This window comes from Sinocyclocheilus grahami, unplaced genomic scaffold (assembly GCF_001515645.1).
Source record: "Sinocyclocheilus grahami isolate Dianchi unplaced genomic scaffold, SAMN03320097.WGS_v1.1 scaffold96.1, whole genome shotgun sequence".
Lineage (NCBI taxonomy): Eukaryota > Metazoa > Chordata > Actinopteri > Cypriniformes > Cyprinidae > Sinocyclocheilus > Sinocyclocheilus grahami.
In genome coordinates, this window is record NW_015505275.1 from 3,469,819 (window position 1) to 3,489,912 (window position 20,094).

A 20,094-nucleotide genomic window follows, 5' to 3' on the forward strand; every position below is an offset into this window, starting at 1 on the left:
TGGTCTTGCCCAGATGTATGTGTCTGGACTGCTTAGACAGGCACAAAGCTGGCCACTGCTCACTGATGGACATCTGGATAGCAAATTGGTTAATGGTGCCTCCAAGCCAAAAGGTAGTCAGCCATCTCTTCTCCCAGCAATGCAAGAGCTGCCGCGCATCTGTGTTCCACCTACCCCAGGAAAACATCCCCCTACAGGCCTGAGAAAAGGCTGGAGAGCGAGAGAGGGAGTAGTGCTTAGTCCAAACCAGGTCTCTGTCTGGAGGGGAGCATGTCATGATGTGGGTTTTAAAGGGGTCATATGATGCGATTTAAATTTTTCCTTTCTCTTTGGAATGTTACAAGCTCTTGGTGCATAAAGAAGCTCTGTAAAGTTGCAAAGACTAAAGTCTCAAATCCAAAGAGATATTCTTTATAAAAGTTAAGAGTCAACCACGCCTACCTAAAACAGCTCGTTCTAACACGCCCCCACATGTCTACATCACGATGTGGGAAGATTAGCATAACACCGCCCAAATGTTCACGCAAAGAAAGAAGGTGTAACTTTGATTCTCGCTGTAGTACTGTTGTTGCCGTGTGTTTCATTGTGAAAGCGAAACTACTTTGTTTGGTACGGTGACCGAGAAGTGCAAAACAAATCACAATTCTGAAAACAAAATAACAAATTACAAACGCAAATCCGAAAACAAAATAACAAGTCAGAAAACACAACAACAAATCCGTAAACAAAATCAGACAAACTGGAAGAGGTAGGTATAGTTTGAGACAGCGCCATTGGTTTGAGAATAGATTACTTACCGCTGACTGGACGAGACATCTGTCAATCAAGTTATACAGGAAGAACAGCAGACTAGCGGTGGAAAATTCGGAGATGGTATTAAAGTAGCTCAGTTTAAATGTATTGTATGAATTGCCCTTACTATGGAATAAAAAATATGCATACATTTACAACACTGTACTCCGTATTATATTACCTTTGAATCAGAATACAAAAAACTAGTTAACGTTATTGCAAGGGTGTTTCTAATACAGCGCCTGGGAGTGAAGTAAATTTGACATAATTCTCTCTTCTGACTGCCGTTATCAGTATCTCTCTAATTTGTTTTTTCTTTTTATAAGTTGTGAAAATACTATTGTGGGTTTTTCTTTTGCTATTTGAGCAAATGGGAATGCAAAAAAAACTAAAACAGGCAGAGGTGTGTTAAATTAGGATTTTTTTATGTGGGGAGGAGAGAATTTAAAGGGGAGAATATAAATACAATCTTCGTCATGCCTAGAGCTGATCCGTGCTGGTCGCTGAGGAAATACATCAACTTCGCGCTGTGGATCGCCGGAGCGGCTTTCTCCGTGGATGAAGCAGAGTCCAGCCCGGGGGTCGTCACATGTGGTTGCCGCAAGCCTCCGCAGTTCAAACCAAATATTAAGATGTGTGCAGCACATTTTATGGAGGACTGTTTCCTGATCCTGGGAGAGTAGACTACAATGTTCTGACTCACAGTCTGTAAGTACATTTTCATTTTAAGGATTTGCCACTGATGATTCAAACGCGAGTTTTGAGCAATGTAGAGTAGCGCTTGTTTTTTGTCATTTCTCCGATCACAAATGCAGACATGGTTTTATGTTTACGCGGCGCGATGCAACGCAGCTCATAAAAAGACAGTATAAATCATTATAATCTGTAATTATGTCCCCACTGGATGCAACAAATGCCTCGTTTGCAATGGGTTTTATTGGTTTTGTCTGGTCGTGCCGGGAGACGGCATCACAATATGGTAAGGAGCGTAACATTTCCGTCACACGCTTGAGGTATTCGGCCAATCACAACGCACTGGATAGCTGGCCAATCAGAGCACACCTTGCTTTTCAGACCGATGAGCTTTGTAAAAATCGACGCGTTTCAGAAAGGCAGGGCATAGAGGAGAAACAATACTGTACAGTATATGGAAAATAATGTGTTTTTTTAACCTTAAACTGCATAAACACATTTCATTACACCAAATACACAAAATAATGTTCTTTTTAGCAACATCATACGACCCCTTTAAGACCACTGAGTATCCTCTCAAGTTATAAATGCAGCATAGACTTGTTTTGTTATATATCGTTTTTATATGTAAGTTGTGGGTTTTTTCAGTGACTCCTTCTGCAGGTTACATTGTTACACCAGTAGGTGGCGACAAACGGTGACAATCTTTCAATTTTAAATGATTCATTCAAAAATGCTAATTCATTAAAGGAACAAAATGTCTCTGGAGTTCACATTTGTGATTTAAATCTTACAAGGACTAAGTCAATTTTATAATGGTTACTTTTCTGAAATGAGACACCCTAGATGATATATGCGACTAAAAAAATGCAACCTTCAGAGAGCGCAGCTTTTAAGCCCTAGCCAGGCAATATCGGTAAGTCACTAAATCATTCACTCAACCAATTTGTTCAAAAAAGATTAATTATTGTGGCTTTGTTTGGAACTATTTTCGGTGGAAAAATAAAACTACATAAAGTAACTGCACTCAATATCAAATTCTTATTTGTTGAAATGTATAAAAGTAAAATTACACTCTCAATCAAGATATTGGTCTGAATATCAGCAGGGCTACATAACACATATATAATGATAACAAAATTTTCATTTGTTAACATAATTTAACTACATTGGTTAACAGTCTTTTAATGTTCATTTATACATTTACTAATACATTTTTATGATCAAATTAATTACTAATTAATTACTTAGTTACTTTTTATGAAAAGTAAACAAGTTACTGTTGTGTTACTTTTTGTCACCTGGCTTGCTTATTTGTTTTTTAATTAAAAAAGCCATATTTTTGGCAACTGTAAGGGCCCTTTCACACCAAAAGTGAAATGAATAAGGAAGTGCCTCTGCCCCAATTTCCCTCAACACGGGGACAGGAGAGTTATCAGTGAATACATGGAAAAACAAAATAACTTGCATTACATATTTGAAAAAGTATCTTGGATATTACATTGTAAATGTAAAAGTAATGCATTACTTGTAGTGCATTACCCCCTAATAGCACCAGTGTGATTGTATGAAATATAAAAAAAATATTATTCGGCTATTTTTTGTCTTTTGGAAGCTGCATTCAAAATCCACTAGGCTCAAAAATCTGAAGGGGCACATGCCCCAACACAGCTGTTAACATTAGTTAATGCACTATGAACTAACATGAACAAGCAATTAACACATGTATTTTTATTAACTAATATTAACAAAGGTTAATAAATGCTGTAAAAATATATTGCTCATATTTAGTTCATATTAACTCATGTTAACAAATGAGACCTTATTGTAAAGTGTTACCATTATAATATAACAATGTAGTCAGCTACTGAAGATTTGAATTTCAAAGAGTTTTTCAGGGTTGCTGGAAGTGCTGGACTACCAATGGCACATCACACCCCACACTGCTCCAGATTCAGTTATAAGCAGATGTGATTAGGCAAGCAGATGTGAATGTGTATTAGACCTTGAAATCATAACACAACACATTAATATCTTGGACCTACAGTAACATTTGGTACACTGGTTTCACGAATAATCCATTCAAAGGGCATTACCATCACAACTTGTGTAAGCATGTACGTAAGAATTGCTCGACAGACAGAAGAAGCATTGAGAAATTAAACTAAAGCTTCCTTTTTGTGGCCTGATCTCCACCATCTGTGGATAAACAAGTAAAACACACAGCAGTTTCCCCTGACGCCTGAACCCTAGAGGATGTGCCCTCCCCCCAAACAGATGCAGCACCTCCAGAGGCTTTGGGTGTGCTGTGGGAAAGAACAGCTGTTCCCCTGCCTAATAAGAGGGCTGCAAGTGAGACAGGTAGGTCATGAATTATTTACTTGAAATGTTATTGTTCTTAGCTTCTGTAAAAAATGTCACCGGATCCTCTGATCTGCAGGAAGTGATATTTAAGGTATGTTTATTAGACTTAACTATATGTTGCAAAGCAGGTACATAAATTCACTTGACAAGTGCAGTAATGACTTATTTTCTATTAAGACTCATAAAAATACCTTGACTGTAATGAACCGCTTTAGATAAAAGCATCTTCCAAATGCATAAATGTTTTTTTTTCTCAATAGCCAATAAGCTCTCCCAGGTGAAAAACAAGTGTACTTCCATAATGTACTTAAAGTGCTCTATTTTCGTGCACTTATTTTGTACTTAATATACTAAAAATGATTCTTTAGTAATTCTTAAGGTAAACTTCTAAGTAATCATCTAAGTGTACTCAACTGTGCTATTTTGGGACACCATGAATATGAACTAAAATGCACTTTTAAGATACTATCTCTGTATTTAAAAATGTATTTAGTTACCACTTGTAGTACACTTGAACCATGTTAAAAGCGGATTTTAGTTCATATTCATGGCGTTCCAAAATAGCACAGTTGAGTACACTTAGATGATCTTAAGTTTATCTTAAGAAGTACTAAAGAATCATTTTTAGTATATTAAGTACAAAATTAGTGCACAAAAATAGAGCACTTCAAGGAAGTGTACTTTTTTTTCACCTGGGCTATAAAGAACATCCTCTTTATAGAGAGCATTTGACACTTGAACCATGTTAAAAGCGGATTTTAGTTCATATTCATGGCGTTCCAAAATAGCACAGTTGAGTACACTTAGATGATCTTAAGTTTATCTTAAGAAGTACTAAAGAATCATTTTTAGTATATTAAGTACAAAATTAGTGCACAAAAATAGAGCACTTCAAGGAAGTGTACTTTTTTTTCACCTGGGCTATAAAGAACATCCTCTTTATAGAGAGCATTTGATTGGATAAAAAAATCTTTGTAGCCAGGATGAGTCAACAGTAGTTTTGGTACACTTTTGTAAGAGAAAGACTGTACATTTTAAATGCGGAATCTGCTAAAGATGTGATCTGATAAACTATTACTTGTTGTTTAAGAAGACAGTGTACAGACGCCTCAAAGCTAATAGAAATGGGCAAAACATAGACTCTTATTGATTGAGCCTAACTCATACAACATTCTATAACTTTGTTTTGTAGATAGTCTTATGCTAAGGTTGTAGCTTAATACTTTTTTCAATTTAGAATATCTCCCATTGACTCACATTAATATGAGTCAATGGGAGATATTGGTAATGTTCAGCTTTCAGAATGCTGTCATGACGTCATTGTCATATTTCCATACTGCGTTGCGATTGTTCTATTTATTTATTTTTTACAACTATTTGCATATTGAATTATGATAGCTTTTGTTTTCATATATTCTATTAGGGATGGGCAATACCACCAATATAAAGGCCAATATTGACCAATATCTCTTTTAAATGGAAAGCTTTTGCAATTTTTGAGGATAAAATTGGTAATCTGCTCACTTTTGCACTTCAGATCTTATGATATAAAGCTCACGTTAAATAAATAATGCTATTTATATATATGACGTTGTTTTGAATGGAAACACACACCCTACTCGAACGACTGATAAAGTTATAATAAATTTTGCCCCACATTTGTATTTCAGCACAGAGCTATAGCCCTTTTTCCAGCTGTGTTATTTATCACCCAACATTAACCTTCATTTATCAGCATGCTTTCACCAGGTAAAGACAGATTCCTCCATATGGCTGGGTGCTTCATTAATGCTAATTATTATGAGGTATAATAATTGTGAGGCTGCTGTGTGCACTGGGTGACGTGCTGCTGCAGTGTCCCAAGAGAGGAGGAATAGACTGAGCTCCAGATAAACAATCCCACTGTTCTCCCGAGACTGTGTGATAGCCCATCTGATGATACGGCCGCATCTCTCCAGCTCATCCTCTCCCCTGAGAACACGTCTCTCTGTTGTCTGTCTGTGCTGGGTGTGGAGTAAGGGTGATATTGCTGGGCTGATGTTTCATTGTGGCATCACTGCAGATTTCATATAGCTTTATAGTTGTATGTGTGTATATTTATGCACTACTCCATCCACACCTCGATTTGTAAAAAAAACATTTTTATTATTTCTGTTATGCCTCAGATTTTTTTTATGCACAACCCCCAGACGTGCTCGTGTTATATAAATATATGCTGTTCCTGTCTGCTTTATGCCTTCTGCTATTATAGGTGCTGTGTTGTGTCAGCGGGTTTCTTGTATAGGATCCAACTTGGGTCTTTTCTGATGTTGTTCATCATATGAATCTTGTACTGAGAGCTTGGCTTACTACCACACCTTGAGATCCCCACATTATACAGTTATTTTAAAGTTGGCCTCTCATGCTGAAGAGTTTGATGAAGATCCGTAGAGTTGGTAGCTGGACACTTTCTTTGGGTTTATTATAAATATCACAATCCTACCTCTGCCAGCCGGAGTTGGACACCTCTGCAGTGTTGTGAGTAGTACTGAGATGGTGTGGATCATATTATGATGTTGCTGTCCAGCTCTTCATCATCATAAGCCACTCTTGAACATCTGCTATTATGATGGGTACATTCTGGGAACAGAAATTAGAAAAGGTATGAGAAAACCTCCCTCTGAATGCATAAGCATGTTTTAACTGTAAAAGAAGCTCTTATTGATAATATTTGATGTAAATCATTATTCAGTCACACACACACACACACACACACACGCGCACACACTTATAATATAATATATAGAGAATATATATTAGTGCCGTCAAACGATTAATCGCGATTAATCGCATCCAAAATAAAAGTTTTTGTTTACATAGTATATGTGTGTGTACTGTGTATATTTATGATGTATATATAAATACACACACATGCATGTACCTATTTAAGAAAACTGTTACGTTTATATATTAAATATATATTTTATATAATATAAATTATATGAATATAAATATATACAAGCGAATACATGTACATATTTTCAAAACATATACTGTATGTGTGTGTCTTTATATATACATAATAAATATACACAGCACACACACATATACTATGTAAACAAAAACTTTGATTTCGAATGCGATTAATCACAATTAATCGTTTGACAGCACTAATATACTGTATATATATATATATGCATCTACCAACACTAAACTAATCGAGTATTTTAGTAAAAAAATTATTATACACTATATTTATAAAAAATATTAGAATTCTATGCTATTTTAATATTTGAATAAGTCTAAATATATAAAATTAAAACATTAAAACTAAACATGGTTGTTTTAAATGCCACAAATTTATTACAATGTACAGAATGAAAATACAATAATTATGAGATTGGCAAAAGATTACATTTAACAGTGTTATTAAATTATTAGTGTTAAAATTAATATTAGACGATGGTACGGGTAAAATATAAAGTAAAAAACAAGAACAAATAATACAAACGATTATTTTGTTAAATATTTTATCTTAGCTTTTTAATTTCTCTAGAATTGCTATGTATGCATTGATGCTTTGCATTGTTATAGTATATGGAAAACAGTCATGCTAATAGAGCTTAGTCATGTTAGACGCCACATTGAATTTAACATGGATGAAAATGAGGCTGTGAGGGATAGACTTACAGTTTTTACAATGGCACACACTGTATAAAGGTCCTAGATCATATAATTTTCACTGCTTCCAAAACTTTTCACAACATCCAAAAAAAGTTTCGTCAGCTGAACAACTGGAATGTTGTTAAACGACAATAAAATCCATTAAACAAACTGTACATTATCCCTAACAGCCTCATTTTTATTCCCATCAAAAATGACCCGCTACCCTAAGGTCTAAAGTACTTTTTGAAATTGAAACGGAGAAAGTGCCCAGTCCAGATGTTAGTGCCAGAATCCAGACCAGAGAAGGGACACATCCCGTTGCTCTCTATGGCTTCAAAGTGAAAATAAATGTATTTAAGATCTGGACACAAAACCAGTATTGTTAACTGTAGAGCATTCAAACTGACCACAATTTTCAGGTCTTTGAATTCATACATTGCTCACTGCAGGGATGACATAATTCATACCTGCTGTGAGCGGTGAATTTAATGAATGTTTGCGTTTGGGGCTGTACATTGTTCATAGTCTTTGTTGTAGTTGTGCAACTGGACAAGCTCTCTGCTCTAGTGCGTGTTTAATCCCATCATAAAGGTCAGAGTACTTGTATAAACATGTGTTTAGGTCTGTCTAATAGCTCATCTCCAGATTTGGATGAGCATGTTCAACAGCTTTCCACCACAAATATATTAATATTCCCAACTTTCCCTATTTTTACTATAAATAACACATATAATATACTCTTAAAGAGTTAAGTATGTATAATCTTGTGCATGTAATAATGCATAAAAGGCTTCAGCTATACAATATTTGTGTTTGTGGTGGAAGTTGAGTGAATCCAGTAGCATCCACAAACATGGATTCCACAGTGACCTCAAGAGGTGGGAATACGGAAGTACCTGATTAGAATAAACTGTCAAATGTGAATTCAGTGGCTCTCCTAGCATTACAGCCTGTATATATACACATAAATACAGAACATAGTCTTGTTTTGTGTTTGCACATTTTCTTTTTAAGCTTACATTACATTTTCAAGCATAAGAATACAAAATCACCTAAAAGACCTCTTGCTAATTCATACTGCTGAACAGCATAACCCTTATCTTTCTGAAGGCAGTATGTAATTACATGCCAAATAGAATTAATTATATTCATTTGAATATATTATAGCTACTGTAAAATACACACTTATAACAGCTATCAGTTAATAAATCCAAGTCAATATTATTTCTATACTGTAACAATAAAATAAAACGCCTTTTACTAGTCCTCTATCGCTCTTCAGAAAACTGCTCTTAGTTGCACAGAAGCGAGGCCTCACATCTTTGACTTCAGTCTGAACAGATGGAGAGAACTCCAGTAAATATCATTTCAAACATCAGCTGTGCATTTCTGATGGCACAGGGACTGTCATCTCCAAAAAACATTTGGGATCAAAAAGGCCTGTTGATTATCTGGAGCAGAGAACTAACAGCGGTTATGCTGATAGTTGCAACTATGTGAAACACAAAGTGTTTTGCTTGTGTTTGGGGATTGTGTATTACTGCTTAATAAAGAGTGAAATATTATTATAATATTATTGCAATATTAGTATATTGCCTAAAGACTGAATAAAATATCTGTGCATTCAAATTAAATGACACTTGTGTTTTATAATTATACAACCCTAAGTCATGAAAACTTGGAAACATAACATTCGATTTGATTTATATTTCATTATAATTGATGTGACCTGTTGTGAATGATAACTCTTGTACAGAAGGAGTATTGTTGGGTGACGACATGGAAAACACCAACACATCACATGCCTGGACTCATTTGCCACATCAGCTTAATGAGGCCATTATTTGCATGAAATTATAATGTTATTATGTCAAGATTCCGGTACCAGTAGGACAGTGGTTTGTTTTGAAATGTATTAGTAACGCCAATTAGTTTACTGGGACGCATGAGTGTGGGAGCGTGGATGCTGATGGGCGGTGCGTTCAGCAGCCAAATATGCCAAACACGTGACTGTGTTCACAAGCTCCGTCCGGAGTGAACTTAGCGCATCTGTGGACCATTGCACATACTTAGCATTGCAAACGTTCACCTGTTGACGCCGCGATCTCACACACAAACTGTATATATGGCATGTAAGCACAGGAATCTAGCCTTCAGCACATTGCTTATGATAGATTATTGCATTTTCTTTACACTTTATAAAATCCTGCTGCCAGTGTTTTTATTTAGGGTCATTATTCATCAAATGCTCCATCCATTCATTAATTTGATTGCATTTATTATATTAGATTAATTATATTAGGCTACATTAATTATATTTCTCTATCTAATTGCATTTAATTATTTATTTATATATTTCTAAAATATTGATATATTTCTTTTTCCAAAGAAAAATATTTTTTGTAATTGTAGTGTAGGCTACAGCCCAAAATATTACGGTGGTAGCGACAGCACAACATTTCAGTAACCATATACACTGCGGTACATTGCATTCAAATTGAGCCCAAATGAATTTAATTAAATAATAAAATAGATTTTAGAATAGGCCAATGTACTCTTTTAACTTCAATAGTGCATTAATGTCGTTTGCCCGCGTATGAAATTTGAATGACTATTGATAATCTCCCAATTAAAGCTGCCACTAAAAGGAAACAACTTGGTAACATTTCAGATGATGATGATGATGATGATGATAATAATAATCAAGAATAATAACTAAAATAACTAATTACAATTACCCAAGTATTTTTTTCATCCGCTTATAGACCCATTTTGTACGCTAAATATTTGTAAATTATAAGCCCTTCTCAAATGTAATGTTTCACTTTAAACGGTCTCTTTTCGTTTTATTTTGTAGTAATAATTCTAGAGTTACATCAGACACTCGCGCCTCTGTTCCTCATTTGGAATCGGCTTAAGCGGCCGTCTCGTTGTCCCCGTGCCCCTATCTCTCCGCAGCGCACCTGTTCTTCACCGCTGCTCGGTCCGTGACTACAGTACCCACCTAACATTGCGCAATGTCCCTCGATCCGCGCGCTGCGCCAGTCTGCTCGAGGAACCCGCTCGCTCGGCCTTTTTTCTGCTTTCTCACTGTTGCCTGGTGTCAACCTACGCCGAGAAAGAGACATCCCTCCCTCTTCCCCCCTCAGCGGCAGCTTCCAATTTGCCTTCGCTTTTCTTTTCGCCTCTTCCATTGGCTTGCGCGCTGCCAGTCAAGCGCTTCCTCTTTACAGGAGAGTTGAGTAGCAACAGCTCGGAAACATCTGGCTGCCGCAGCTCTCGTCGCTCCGCTCGCCTGCTCCGTCTTTCCTGCCACCGCGGGTTGTTATGGAAAGCTGTTGAAAGTCAATCGAGTTGTTTTTCTCGCTGAGAGGATTAGACGGAGGAAGCAGGAAGACGCTGGACCTGGTTGTCTGTAAGTGCCTGTGATACGAGGTGCTCTTTAAGGAGATGAAAGGGGGGTTGGAGGCACTGGCTGGATTGTTATGGAGAAAAGTAACGATCTTTTTCACGCGACTGTCGGTCTTCACGCGCAGAATGAGTTGCTCGAGCGCGTGGCATCGGGGCCTGTCGCGAAACTGTAACACTGCAGGTTGAACGCTTACTTTTTATTTGTTAGCCACGCAAGCTAGCTTTTCCTGAACGTACGGGGTCAGGATCCAGAGAAAGACCGTCGGCGGTGCTCTGTGTGTGTGTTTGTGTAGGAGTAGCCTGCTATAATACCATTTCCTACCTAGGTGGACTCGTAGTTTGTGTTATTTTATGTCTGTTTGTTTTGTATCGTAGCTTTTAAGTTGAAGAAGGTGCTAACTTGGCACCATTTGGGTAAGTCTTTAAGGACAACGTTTTCCTAGGTTTGAAAACAAGTTCACTTTGACATGTCACGGTATTAAACAATGCGCTATTGTGGGCTTAGTTTTTTACTTTTACCTTCATGTTAACCAATTGCTTTGTAAACCAAAACACGTAATAAGCAAGCCTAATCGTTCGAGTACATATTGAATGAAAAGCTCTTATTAGCTTAAAAGCCCCTGAGACCAAGTGTAATGCATGTGACAGATGCGGCAAACTCTGCATTCTTGTGGCTTTTTATGCATTTAAAAATATTCATGAATATCAATGAGTTAAAAAAACTAAATATTCTGTCATGAGTGTGACATCTTTCAGGAGAGACCTTCAGATTATATTTGAGTATCTTTGTTTTGCTGAATTTGGTGGTAAACAGGAAACTGTTGTTTGGCTCGCACTGAAGAAGTTTCTGAAAATGAACAGAAATATGAGTTGGATACTTAAGAAGTAATGAGGTCTGTAAGCCCTAATGCGGAATGCAGTGGCTTTTGTTTTGAACCGTACTTATAAGGCCTGTATGATTGTTCCCATTGTTTCTTATTTCTTTTTTCTCTCTCTCCCTCCTCTGTCCAAAGGGTTAGTAAAATGAATGACGGTAATGGCGCGGCCAGTGAACCATAAAGAAGTCGAAAACAATATCAGCTGCGTGGATCTGTCAGTTGCGAATGTGCTGTGCTGGCCTTTGTTTATGGTTACTGGAAGGAGAGGGGGGGAAAACTTAAGGGTATTTAAATTCTCAATGCAGGAAACTAGGTTAGAAAAAAAGTGTCGGCTTTCAGACGGACCCATTTCCAAGTTCTTCTTTGCTGAGAGATTACAACTAAAGGGGGGAATTGGCTAGTTTTCTACAGAAGCACCTCACAACACTTCCCTTCCTCCTGGTTTTTAAAGGGGGGAAAGAGAAACAAAGTTGTATAAAGGAGAGGCTGGTGGCAAGAGTGTAGAGGAGTAGCATATGGCACTAAAAGGAGCACAGCTGGAGGTAGCATTTCCATCTGAACATGATGTCAGAGCAGCTGACAGGCTGCCATCCCCCAGTCTTTTCTTCTAACGCACAGACTGGGAGTTAGTGTGTGTGCGGATCTGTGTGCAGGAGGAGGCATCGCATTCCCCTCCAACATCTCCTCCACTTTGCATCTGTCCCTCACAGTTTGATTTTCTCTCTCTTTCTCTCACGTCTCTACCCTTTCATTGATTCGGCGAAGGGAGTTACAGCCGGCGCTACCACAACAGTGGACTTAATCAAGTTGATGCGTACTGCAGGTACTGTACTGGGGGGTCCGGGCAACAGGGATGTGTTTTGAATAGGGAGCTCTCATTAAGTCTTTTTGCGCATCTGCCATCAGCCATCAGAGTGTGTGAAATGGGAAGTAAAGGATTTCGAGTTGGTGTAGTGTAACCAGGCTGGGGGACAAGTGACACTTTTTGTTGCCATGAAGAGGTTTCCATGCAAGCGTTTGATTATTCTGTTTGTTTGCAGGTCTTCTATTCGGTTACTTCGTTCTCAATGACAAATTGTTGCTCTGTTGTGACAGTATAGAGTGGCGTTGGTAGGGTAGTTCATTATAGTATTACAGATTTAAAACTAGAAACTCTTATGCGATTATAAAACCTGTTTTTTCTTTAAGTAACGAGATCTTCTAAATCTTGTAAAACGACCAAAAATGCAGAAATGCTTTTAGCAAAAATAAATATGCAACTTTATATAATCGCGCGTTCTTCAAAACGTCCCTTCGTCAGGCTTTTGCTCAACTCTTTCCTTTTTTTCTTGTTTGTAAGGACTAATTTAGAACTTGCAGATTTGAGCTGCCTGAATTGGCTAGACAGCTGTAATCGCACTCCTCCTAGTCTTAATCTCTTTATCTGGGCAGCAGCTGCCATATGGTCTCAGTCAGCTGGATCAGATGTTCATAAGCCTCCTTCTCCGTCCCTCTCTGTCCTCCCAGTCTCCTAATTTGATCGCTGCTACCTTGTGAGCTGTCCTGCAATCTTTATTTTTAGCCATCTTAAAGATTAGGATTGATGTGGACTTCGGGGCACTTAAAGTGATTGTATTGTAAATCTGCTGTGGACCGCCTCTTTGGGGAGGATGTTCCATTTCTCCAAAGATTTGGGGAGGGGAAAAGGGGGAGGAGAGGGCTGGCGAGAGGTTTGTTATCCCCCTGTCCCCCTATAAGCCCCTCATTAATGAAGGTCTGAACGCTGTTTGGGGTAGGGTGGGGGGCTTTGGCTTGCTATCCCAATCAGATTTAAATGAAGATTCAAATGAGTTCATTTAAGTCCGCTGCTTGAACATGACGCCGGTGCATTTTTTTAGACGGGAACGATCTTCGCGGGTAACAGGTGTGATTTCATAATTTTTTGTGTTTATTTTACTTTCAACTTTTTTAGTTTGTAAATTGTTTATGTGTGTTTTGTAAAGATAATATATATTTTAGTGCATATTTTATTTGCAGATTGTCCGACTTTGATTACGCATGCTGATGTTCTGCTACCTCAGTTGTCGTAACCTCAGAGATCATGGTACTTAGTATACTTATGCAGTGTGCCCATGATGGTGAGCTGTTTGTGTACCTGTAAGCCTGTTACCTATACTTGGTGTCCTGGCCAAAGTGGGTTATTATAAATAACTGCTCCAGGAGCACAGCGAGAAAAAACAGGAAAGATTCTCTCACGCAGGCATCTGTGGAATCAGGACTTTAGCTCCTTACACCACGCCATCTGATTATACCCGAATGGTACTGATGGGATACGTACGGCAGTATTGCTTTAAATTTAATTTACAATTGGGATATTTTTCATTTACATTTTTGCGTTAATTTCCCTGGTCTCGTGCTTTTAAACTTTTAATTAAAAGGGTTAGTGTAAAATGTAATATTAAACGCACTTCTGTGTACCTTAAAGTGCCCAAGCGAGGAAAATGCAATTAGCCTAATATATAATCTGTGATGATATACTTTTTGCATGTGCTTTTTAGTAATCCTTTTATGTCATGACTGTGGTGAACATTTTTCCAGTGTTCCCACAGGGGTGGAGGGAGGGAGGGAGAGAGAATTAGAGTGCGAGAGTATGTATGTATGGAGCGAGAGAGAGAGAGGGGACGGAGCGGGTGGGAAAAGAGAGAAGTTCCACACAGAGCTGCAGACAAAACAATTGTTGTTCTAGAGAGTCTCACTAACATCTGTGGTCTTTTGCAGGTTATGAAGACAGCATGGAGTTTCCAGACCACAGCAGACATTTGCTACAGTGTCTGAGCGAGCAGAGGCATCAGGGATTCCTTTGTGACTCCACTGTGCTGGTCGGTGATGCCCAGTTCCGAGCCCATCGTGCAGTGCTGGCTTCATGCAGCATGTACTTCCACCTCTTTTACAAGGACCAGCTAGACAAAAGGGACATTGTTCATCTGAACAGCGACATTGTCACGGCCCCGGCCTTCGCTCTCCTGCTTGAGTTCATGTACGAAGGAAAGCTCCAGTTCAAATCGCTTCCAGTGGAGGATGTGCTGGCTGCTGCCAGCTACCTCCACATGTACGACATCGTCAAAGTGTGTAAGAAGAAGCTCAAGCAGAAGGCCACGGCCGAGGCCGACAGCACCAAGCGGGAGGAGGATGCTTCCAGCTGCTCGGACAAGGTGGAGAGCTTCTCGGAAGGTGGAAGCACGGGCCGGCCGACCACCGCCGACCTGCTGCAGAGTGACGACGAGGACATGGCGAACAAGCGGGACAGCCCTCAGGAGCCGGGGAGCATGTGGATGCGTCTGCCTTCCGACCGGACCACGTCTCCCACCACTAGCCCCAGGGAGGCGGAAACACATGGCCCCGACGCTGGCAAATCTCCTGCCGGCAGCCCCAGCAGCTCCACAGGCTCCCTGTCCCGTCGCTCGGCTGTGTCTCGGAGAGTCTCCGCTGACACCGATTGCGTGCTTGACCTCTCTGTGAAGTCCGGTCTGGGCGGAGGTCCTGGGGAGACCATGGCTGGCAACCCTTATTTCTGCAGCTCTGTGACCCCAGACAGCCTCCAGAGTGCCCTGGTTCAGGTCAAGGTGGAAAAGGACACGGGCTCGGACGATGACGAGCTGGTGAGCGGCGACTACGAGATGGAGCACAGCGGTGTCAAGGAGCCACCCAGCACCAACGGGACTCGCATCAGCCTCGTGGCGCAACGGCGCTTGGGCCTCGAGGCTCACCTCTCGGCCCTGCGTGAGGCCTCGCTGGCCAGCGAGCTGGAGCGGGACGACAAAGGAGGCGACGACGACACAGACATCTTAGGAGGGGACAGCGAGCGAGCGCACGAGGCCGCGGGGGTCGAGAACTCCCTGTTGCCTTACGTCTCCAGCATGCTAGGGGCTCCACATACTCAGATCTTCATGTGCCCCTTATGCAACAAGGTCTTCCCCAGCCCACACATCCTGCAGATCCACCTCAGCACGCATTTCCGCGAGCAGGAAGGTGTACGGTCCAAGCCGGCCGGCGACGTCAATGTCCCCACCTGCTCCATCTGCGGCAAAACCTTCTCCTGCATGTACACGTTAAAGCGTCATGAGCGGACACACTCGGGCGAGAAGCCCTACACATGCACTACTTGCGGCAAGAGCTTCCAGTACTCGCACAACCTAAGCCGACACGCCGTCGTGCACACGCGTGAGAAGCCGCACGCCTGCAAGTGGTGCGAGCGGCGCTTCACGCAGTCAGGGGACTTGTACCGACACATCCGCAAGTTCCACTGCGAACTGGTGAACTCGCTCTCGGTCAAGAGCGAGTCGCTCAATCTACCCACTGTCAGAGACTGGGCACTGGAAGATAGTTCTCAAGAACTGTGGAAATGAAATCTAAACTGATAGCAGACTGTTTGAACTGTTTGTTAAATTAATGAGAGAGATCTGAGTGGCATTTTGTTGGGGCAGAGAGGTGAAGGTAAGAGTGGGGCGGAGTGACGGCCGAAGGGTCTGAATCAGTCATTTTTCTTGTATGTATATTGCAAATCTTGTTGAATTGCACTTTACTAGCACATGAAAATGTTACTACTGATTTCCTTTTAATATATTTTCTGGTCTCTTTTGGGTTTCTTTTCTTTTTTCCTGTTCTCCTTGGGTTTTTAGAAAACATGGGTGCTGGTCTCAGTGACCAACTTTGACAGAAAAATGATTCATTGGGATTTTCAACTGTATATAATTTACAGTATTTGTATACACTCCTAAATTTCAAGGAACATCTGCCATGAAAAGCATATGAAGATTTCAGGTAATAGACAGAGGAGTTTAAAACTAAGGACACACTAAACGGGTACTATGGTCATATATTTACCTGTATACACTCGCCTCTTGTTTGAGTATGTGTGTGTGTGTATTTATATATATATATATATATATATATATATAGTGCACTACTATAATTTGCAGATAACATACCTGATGTGTGACTGTGGCCATGCGTGCATGTGTATTCATGCGCATACGCACATGTACACATGTAGTGTGTGAGCAGGTCAGTCCTTTAAATCCCATGAGGAAGCTCTAAGCTCGTGTTACTTAAGCTCTTGTACATTTTTGACTCGTTATAGGAAACTTGACTGATGGAAGACAAACAAGGCACTCATGCAATGTACAGCCTCCTTTTTCATATCAGTTGCCGCATTTTTTTTTTTATCTTTCTTAATATGATTTGACGTCATTTTCGCGTTTTAGTTGCGGTTGCTCTACATCACTCGGTTGCTATGAGGTTGGTTTTTACATCAGCTGCATTTCTAGAGATTTCTGTAGTGTTTTATTAAGATTTTTCATTTTTAAAACGGAATCTGTTGTTGCATGATGTCTGACCTGTATATTGAAAAAGATGTGACTTGCTGTATTGCTGTACACTGTAATTGACTGATTCATTACAGTCAGGGCACCTGTCTGTTGAGAAAAAAAAAAGTACCTTTAATATTACCGCTGTAGAAATTGCATGCATTTTATTTAACTTACTCTTTTTCATTGTTGTTTTGCATCAGAGAGTGTATTTTTTAATTAACTCATTTGATTCCTTGGTAGATTTGAGTTTTTTCCTCTTATTAGAGAATGAATCTGGGGTTCTGGTGAGGTGTTTTTTTTCTGGGCTGTGAAGATTGTGGAAATGCACTGACGTTAGGCTGCAGTATCTACACACGAGACGCGATTCGGTTCGGGCTCGCTGTAGGATTCGGGGGTTAACGAGGGGCCAGGTGTCAGCAGAGGCTGGATCGCTACATTTATTGTTCAGAATGCTAGCATGGCTCCTGCTAGCATCTCCTTGCGCACTGCTCTTCCCAGTGCTGGGTCCTCAACTGCTGTTTGTCTCAGTGTCCTGTTTACTGGCTGTTGTCATTTGAATCATGTCGGCTCTGTTTGTAATTTATTTATTTATCTTTTCAATTGGCACTTGCTTCAGATTCGATTGCCATGAAGACACATTTGCGTGGCTGATGGTACAGCTCTTCTTTATGGGTGTCCTCAGCAGCGCACATCTATTTGGAGAAGCTGAAGGATCTTTAAACAGCATAAAGCTCGACACACTCTGATCTGAGTGGTTTGTATGCGTGTGTTTGTGTTCAATACATAAGTCCTTTTTTTTGTCATTAGAACGTGTTTGGCAAGGTTGGTTGCACCTTTGAAGCTTAATGAAATTAGAATGATGTGCAAAAGAGGCCTTTATGAAATGTATACGCTTAATTATAACCTAATTGAATGGACTTTGTTACACTGAAAAAAGATCTATACATTTGTGATTGTTAACTTTTGCAGCATTTGTGATTTCGAAAAATGTTTCTTTTGAAAATGTTTTATTTTTTCTTTTAATTTGCTAAGATTTCTTTTATTAACAATGTGAAAATTCTGTTCATTTTGTTTGTTTGTTTCACAAAAAACAATTTCATTGTCAAATCCAGAGAAATAAAAAGCAAAGAAAAATGAAACGCATATGGCTTCGCGCTGTAGACGTAGATCAGTCATTCACATAGTGCTGAAATGCTTGAACTACTTTAGTTAGAGAGGGCCGGGGGCTCCGCACATGTTTGGAGCAGGACAGGAGTGTGCGGCACACGGGCCTACGCAGGCCTCAGGAACTATCCTACCATATATTTGGCTGGTGCAACGGCTAGTGAAAAGGTTGAGCTTTGCCAACAGCGCACGCTCCTCATGGCGTTTTGCACGGTGGTACTTTTACCTTTTGCACTCTAAAATGTCTGTGACAGATAAAAAAATCAACTGTGGGGTTGATTTGTTTTCTATGCTCTCCTTTTCTTTATGTTTTTTGTTGGCTTCTATTGTACTTGACCGCCTTAAACTACTGTTATCATATTATACTCAGAGGGTGAAAACTGGAAACTGTCGCTGGAATACTGGATGTCTTTCTTGGACTTTTTTTTGTTTGTTTTTTGTTCAATGGAAATTAAGCTGTGAAATGGCCTATGAAGCATATCCATAAATTAGACACCCCTTTAGTTTACTTGAAACCCAGGAACCCCAGTGTGAAGAACAACTGTCAAATTCAAACTTGGTGGCTAATGAGTATGGGAAAGAAAATAATAAATATCTGTTGAATTCAAGGACAATCGCTGTCTGGATGGGGAAAAAAAGAAGATTCAACTTCACATGTAATTGCTTCCCTTCTGAGATTTTTTGGCTATGTTGACATTGTTCTTTTTATGGATTTAGACATTTAGCTTTGACAATCATAGTATGTTTCATTTTCTCAAGGGAAGTAAATTATGAGGCTGTTTAGTTTTGTACTTTTGGTGTGCTGTTGGTGAAATTTTTAAATTGTGTGCAAACTGCAATAAATTATAAGAACCTTAACCTCTCCGTGCCATTTTTCTGTCAGAAACTTCTGGCGGGATTTGCCAGAGCAATGACAATGTGCAGATTGGTGAGACGGTGTTTGTGTTTTTTGCATTCAGTTCAATAATCTTATTTACTGTAGATGCTCGTGTGGGTGGAAACATGTTTTCCAGTGCGTGAGGTCTGTGGATTGAGTATACTGTCCGGATGTGTGTGTGTGTGCGTGAGCGTGAGTGTACGCGGTCTTACATGGCTCGTGTATATGCTGCTTTAATGTCTGGCTGGTGCTCCAGTAAAGGCGTGGGTTGGACCTGGGAAAATGTGCAGCAGCTTGTACGAAGACCAACCCCTCCCCCTGCATCACAGATCACACACACACACACACACACACACACAGGCTGCTTTCAAAGCTCCTCAAGTACAGTTTTCCAGCAAACAAATCAGCTTTATCTAATGTCTCACTGTTCGACAAACCTGGCCTACAGATGCACTAAAGGCTGACCACTTCATCGAGCGTTACTCAACAGGCCACTGCCACAGATGGTCCCGTGCTGTAAGCCTGCCCCCCTTCCACACACACACACGGCACCTCCTCCTAATTGGTGCAAGATTTAGTTTTCAAACTCGTTTTGGACTTAAGATCCATTTCCGCTTGTATTATTGAGGAAGTCTGAATAGCGCCTTATTGTTTTGTATTTCTCGACAATATTGTGCACTCTTTTGCTGATTTTCTCAAGAGAGCTGAGATTTGATTTGTGACATTCACATACAAATCTACATCTAACATCTGGTTGGAACGGACAGTTGGAGCATAATGGTTTTCTCTCTTTGCTTTTTTACTATGAATTTAGGTCATTAATTTGTATCTGTCCTTTGTTTACTCAAGGAGCAGAGACAAAGGGGCAGCTGTGGAAACATTTGGCTATGCCGAAGGGTAGTGGGCTCGATGTGATGAGTGT

At 39.9% G+C, this 20,094-nt stretch overlaps 1 protein-coding gene across 3 annotated transcripts; it reads left to right on the forward strand.

Moving 5' to 3' along the window:
* The first annotated feature begins 10,693 nt into the window (after positions 1-10,693).
* zbtb18 (zinc finger and BTB domain containing 18) lies at positions 10,694-19,153 on the forward strand. 3 transcript variants are annotated; one of them, XM_016275805.1, is made up of 3 exons: positions 10,694-10,909; positions 12,549-12,606; positions 14,541-19,153. In XM_016275805.1, exons 2-3 carry the CDS (start codon positions 12,594-12,596, stop codon positions 16,166-16,168), a joined length of 1,641 nt encoding a protein of 546 aa, XP_016131291.1. In that variant the 5' UTR covers positions 10,694-10,909; positions 12,549-12,593; the 3' UTR covers positions 16,169-19,153. The 3 variants fall into 3 exon arrangements, with proteins under 3 accessions (XP_016131291.1, XP_016131292.1, XP_016131290.1); XM_016275806.1 differs by lacking the exon at positions 12,549-12,606 and having other exon boundaries at positions 10,696-10,909; XM_016275804.1 differs by lacking the exons at positions 10,694-10,909; positions 12,549-12,606 and adding an exon at positions 12,630-13,686.
* Positions 19,154-20,094: the final 941 nt, after the last annotated feature.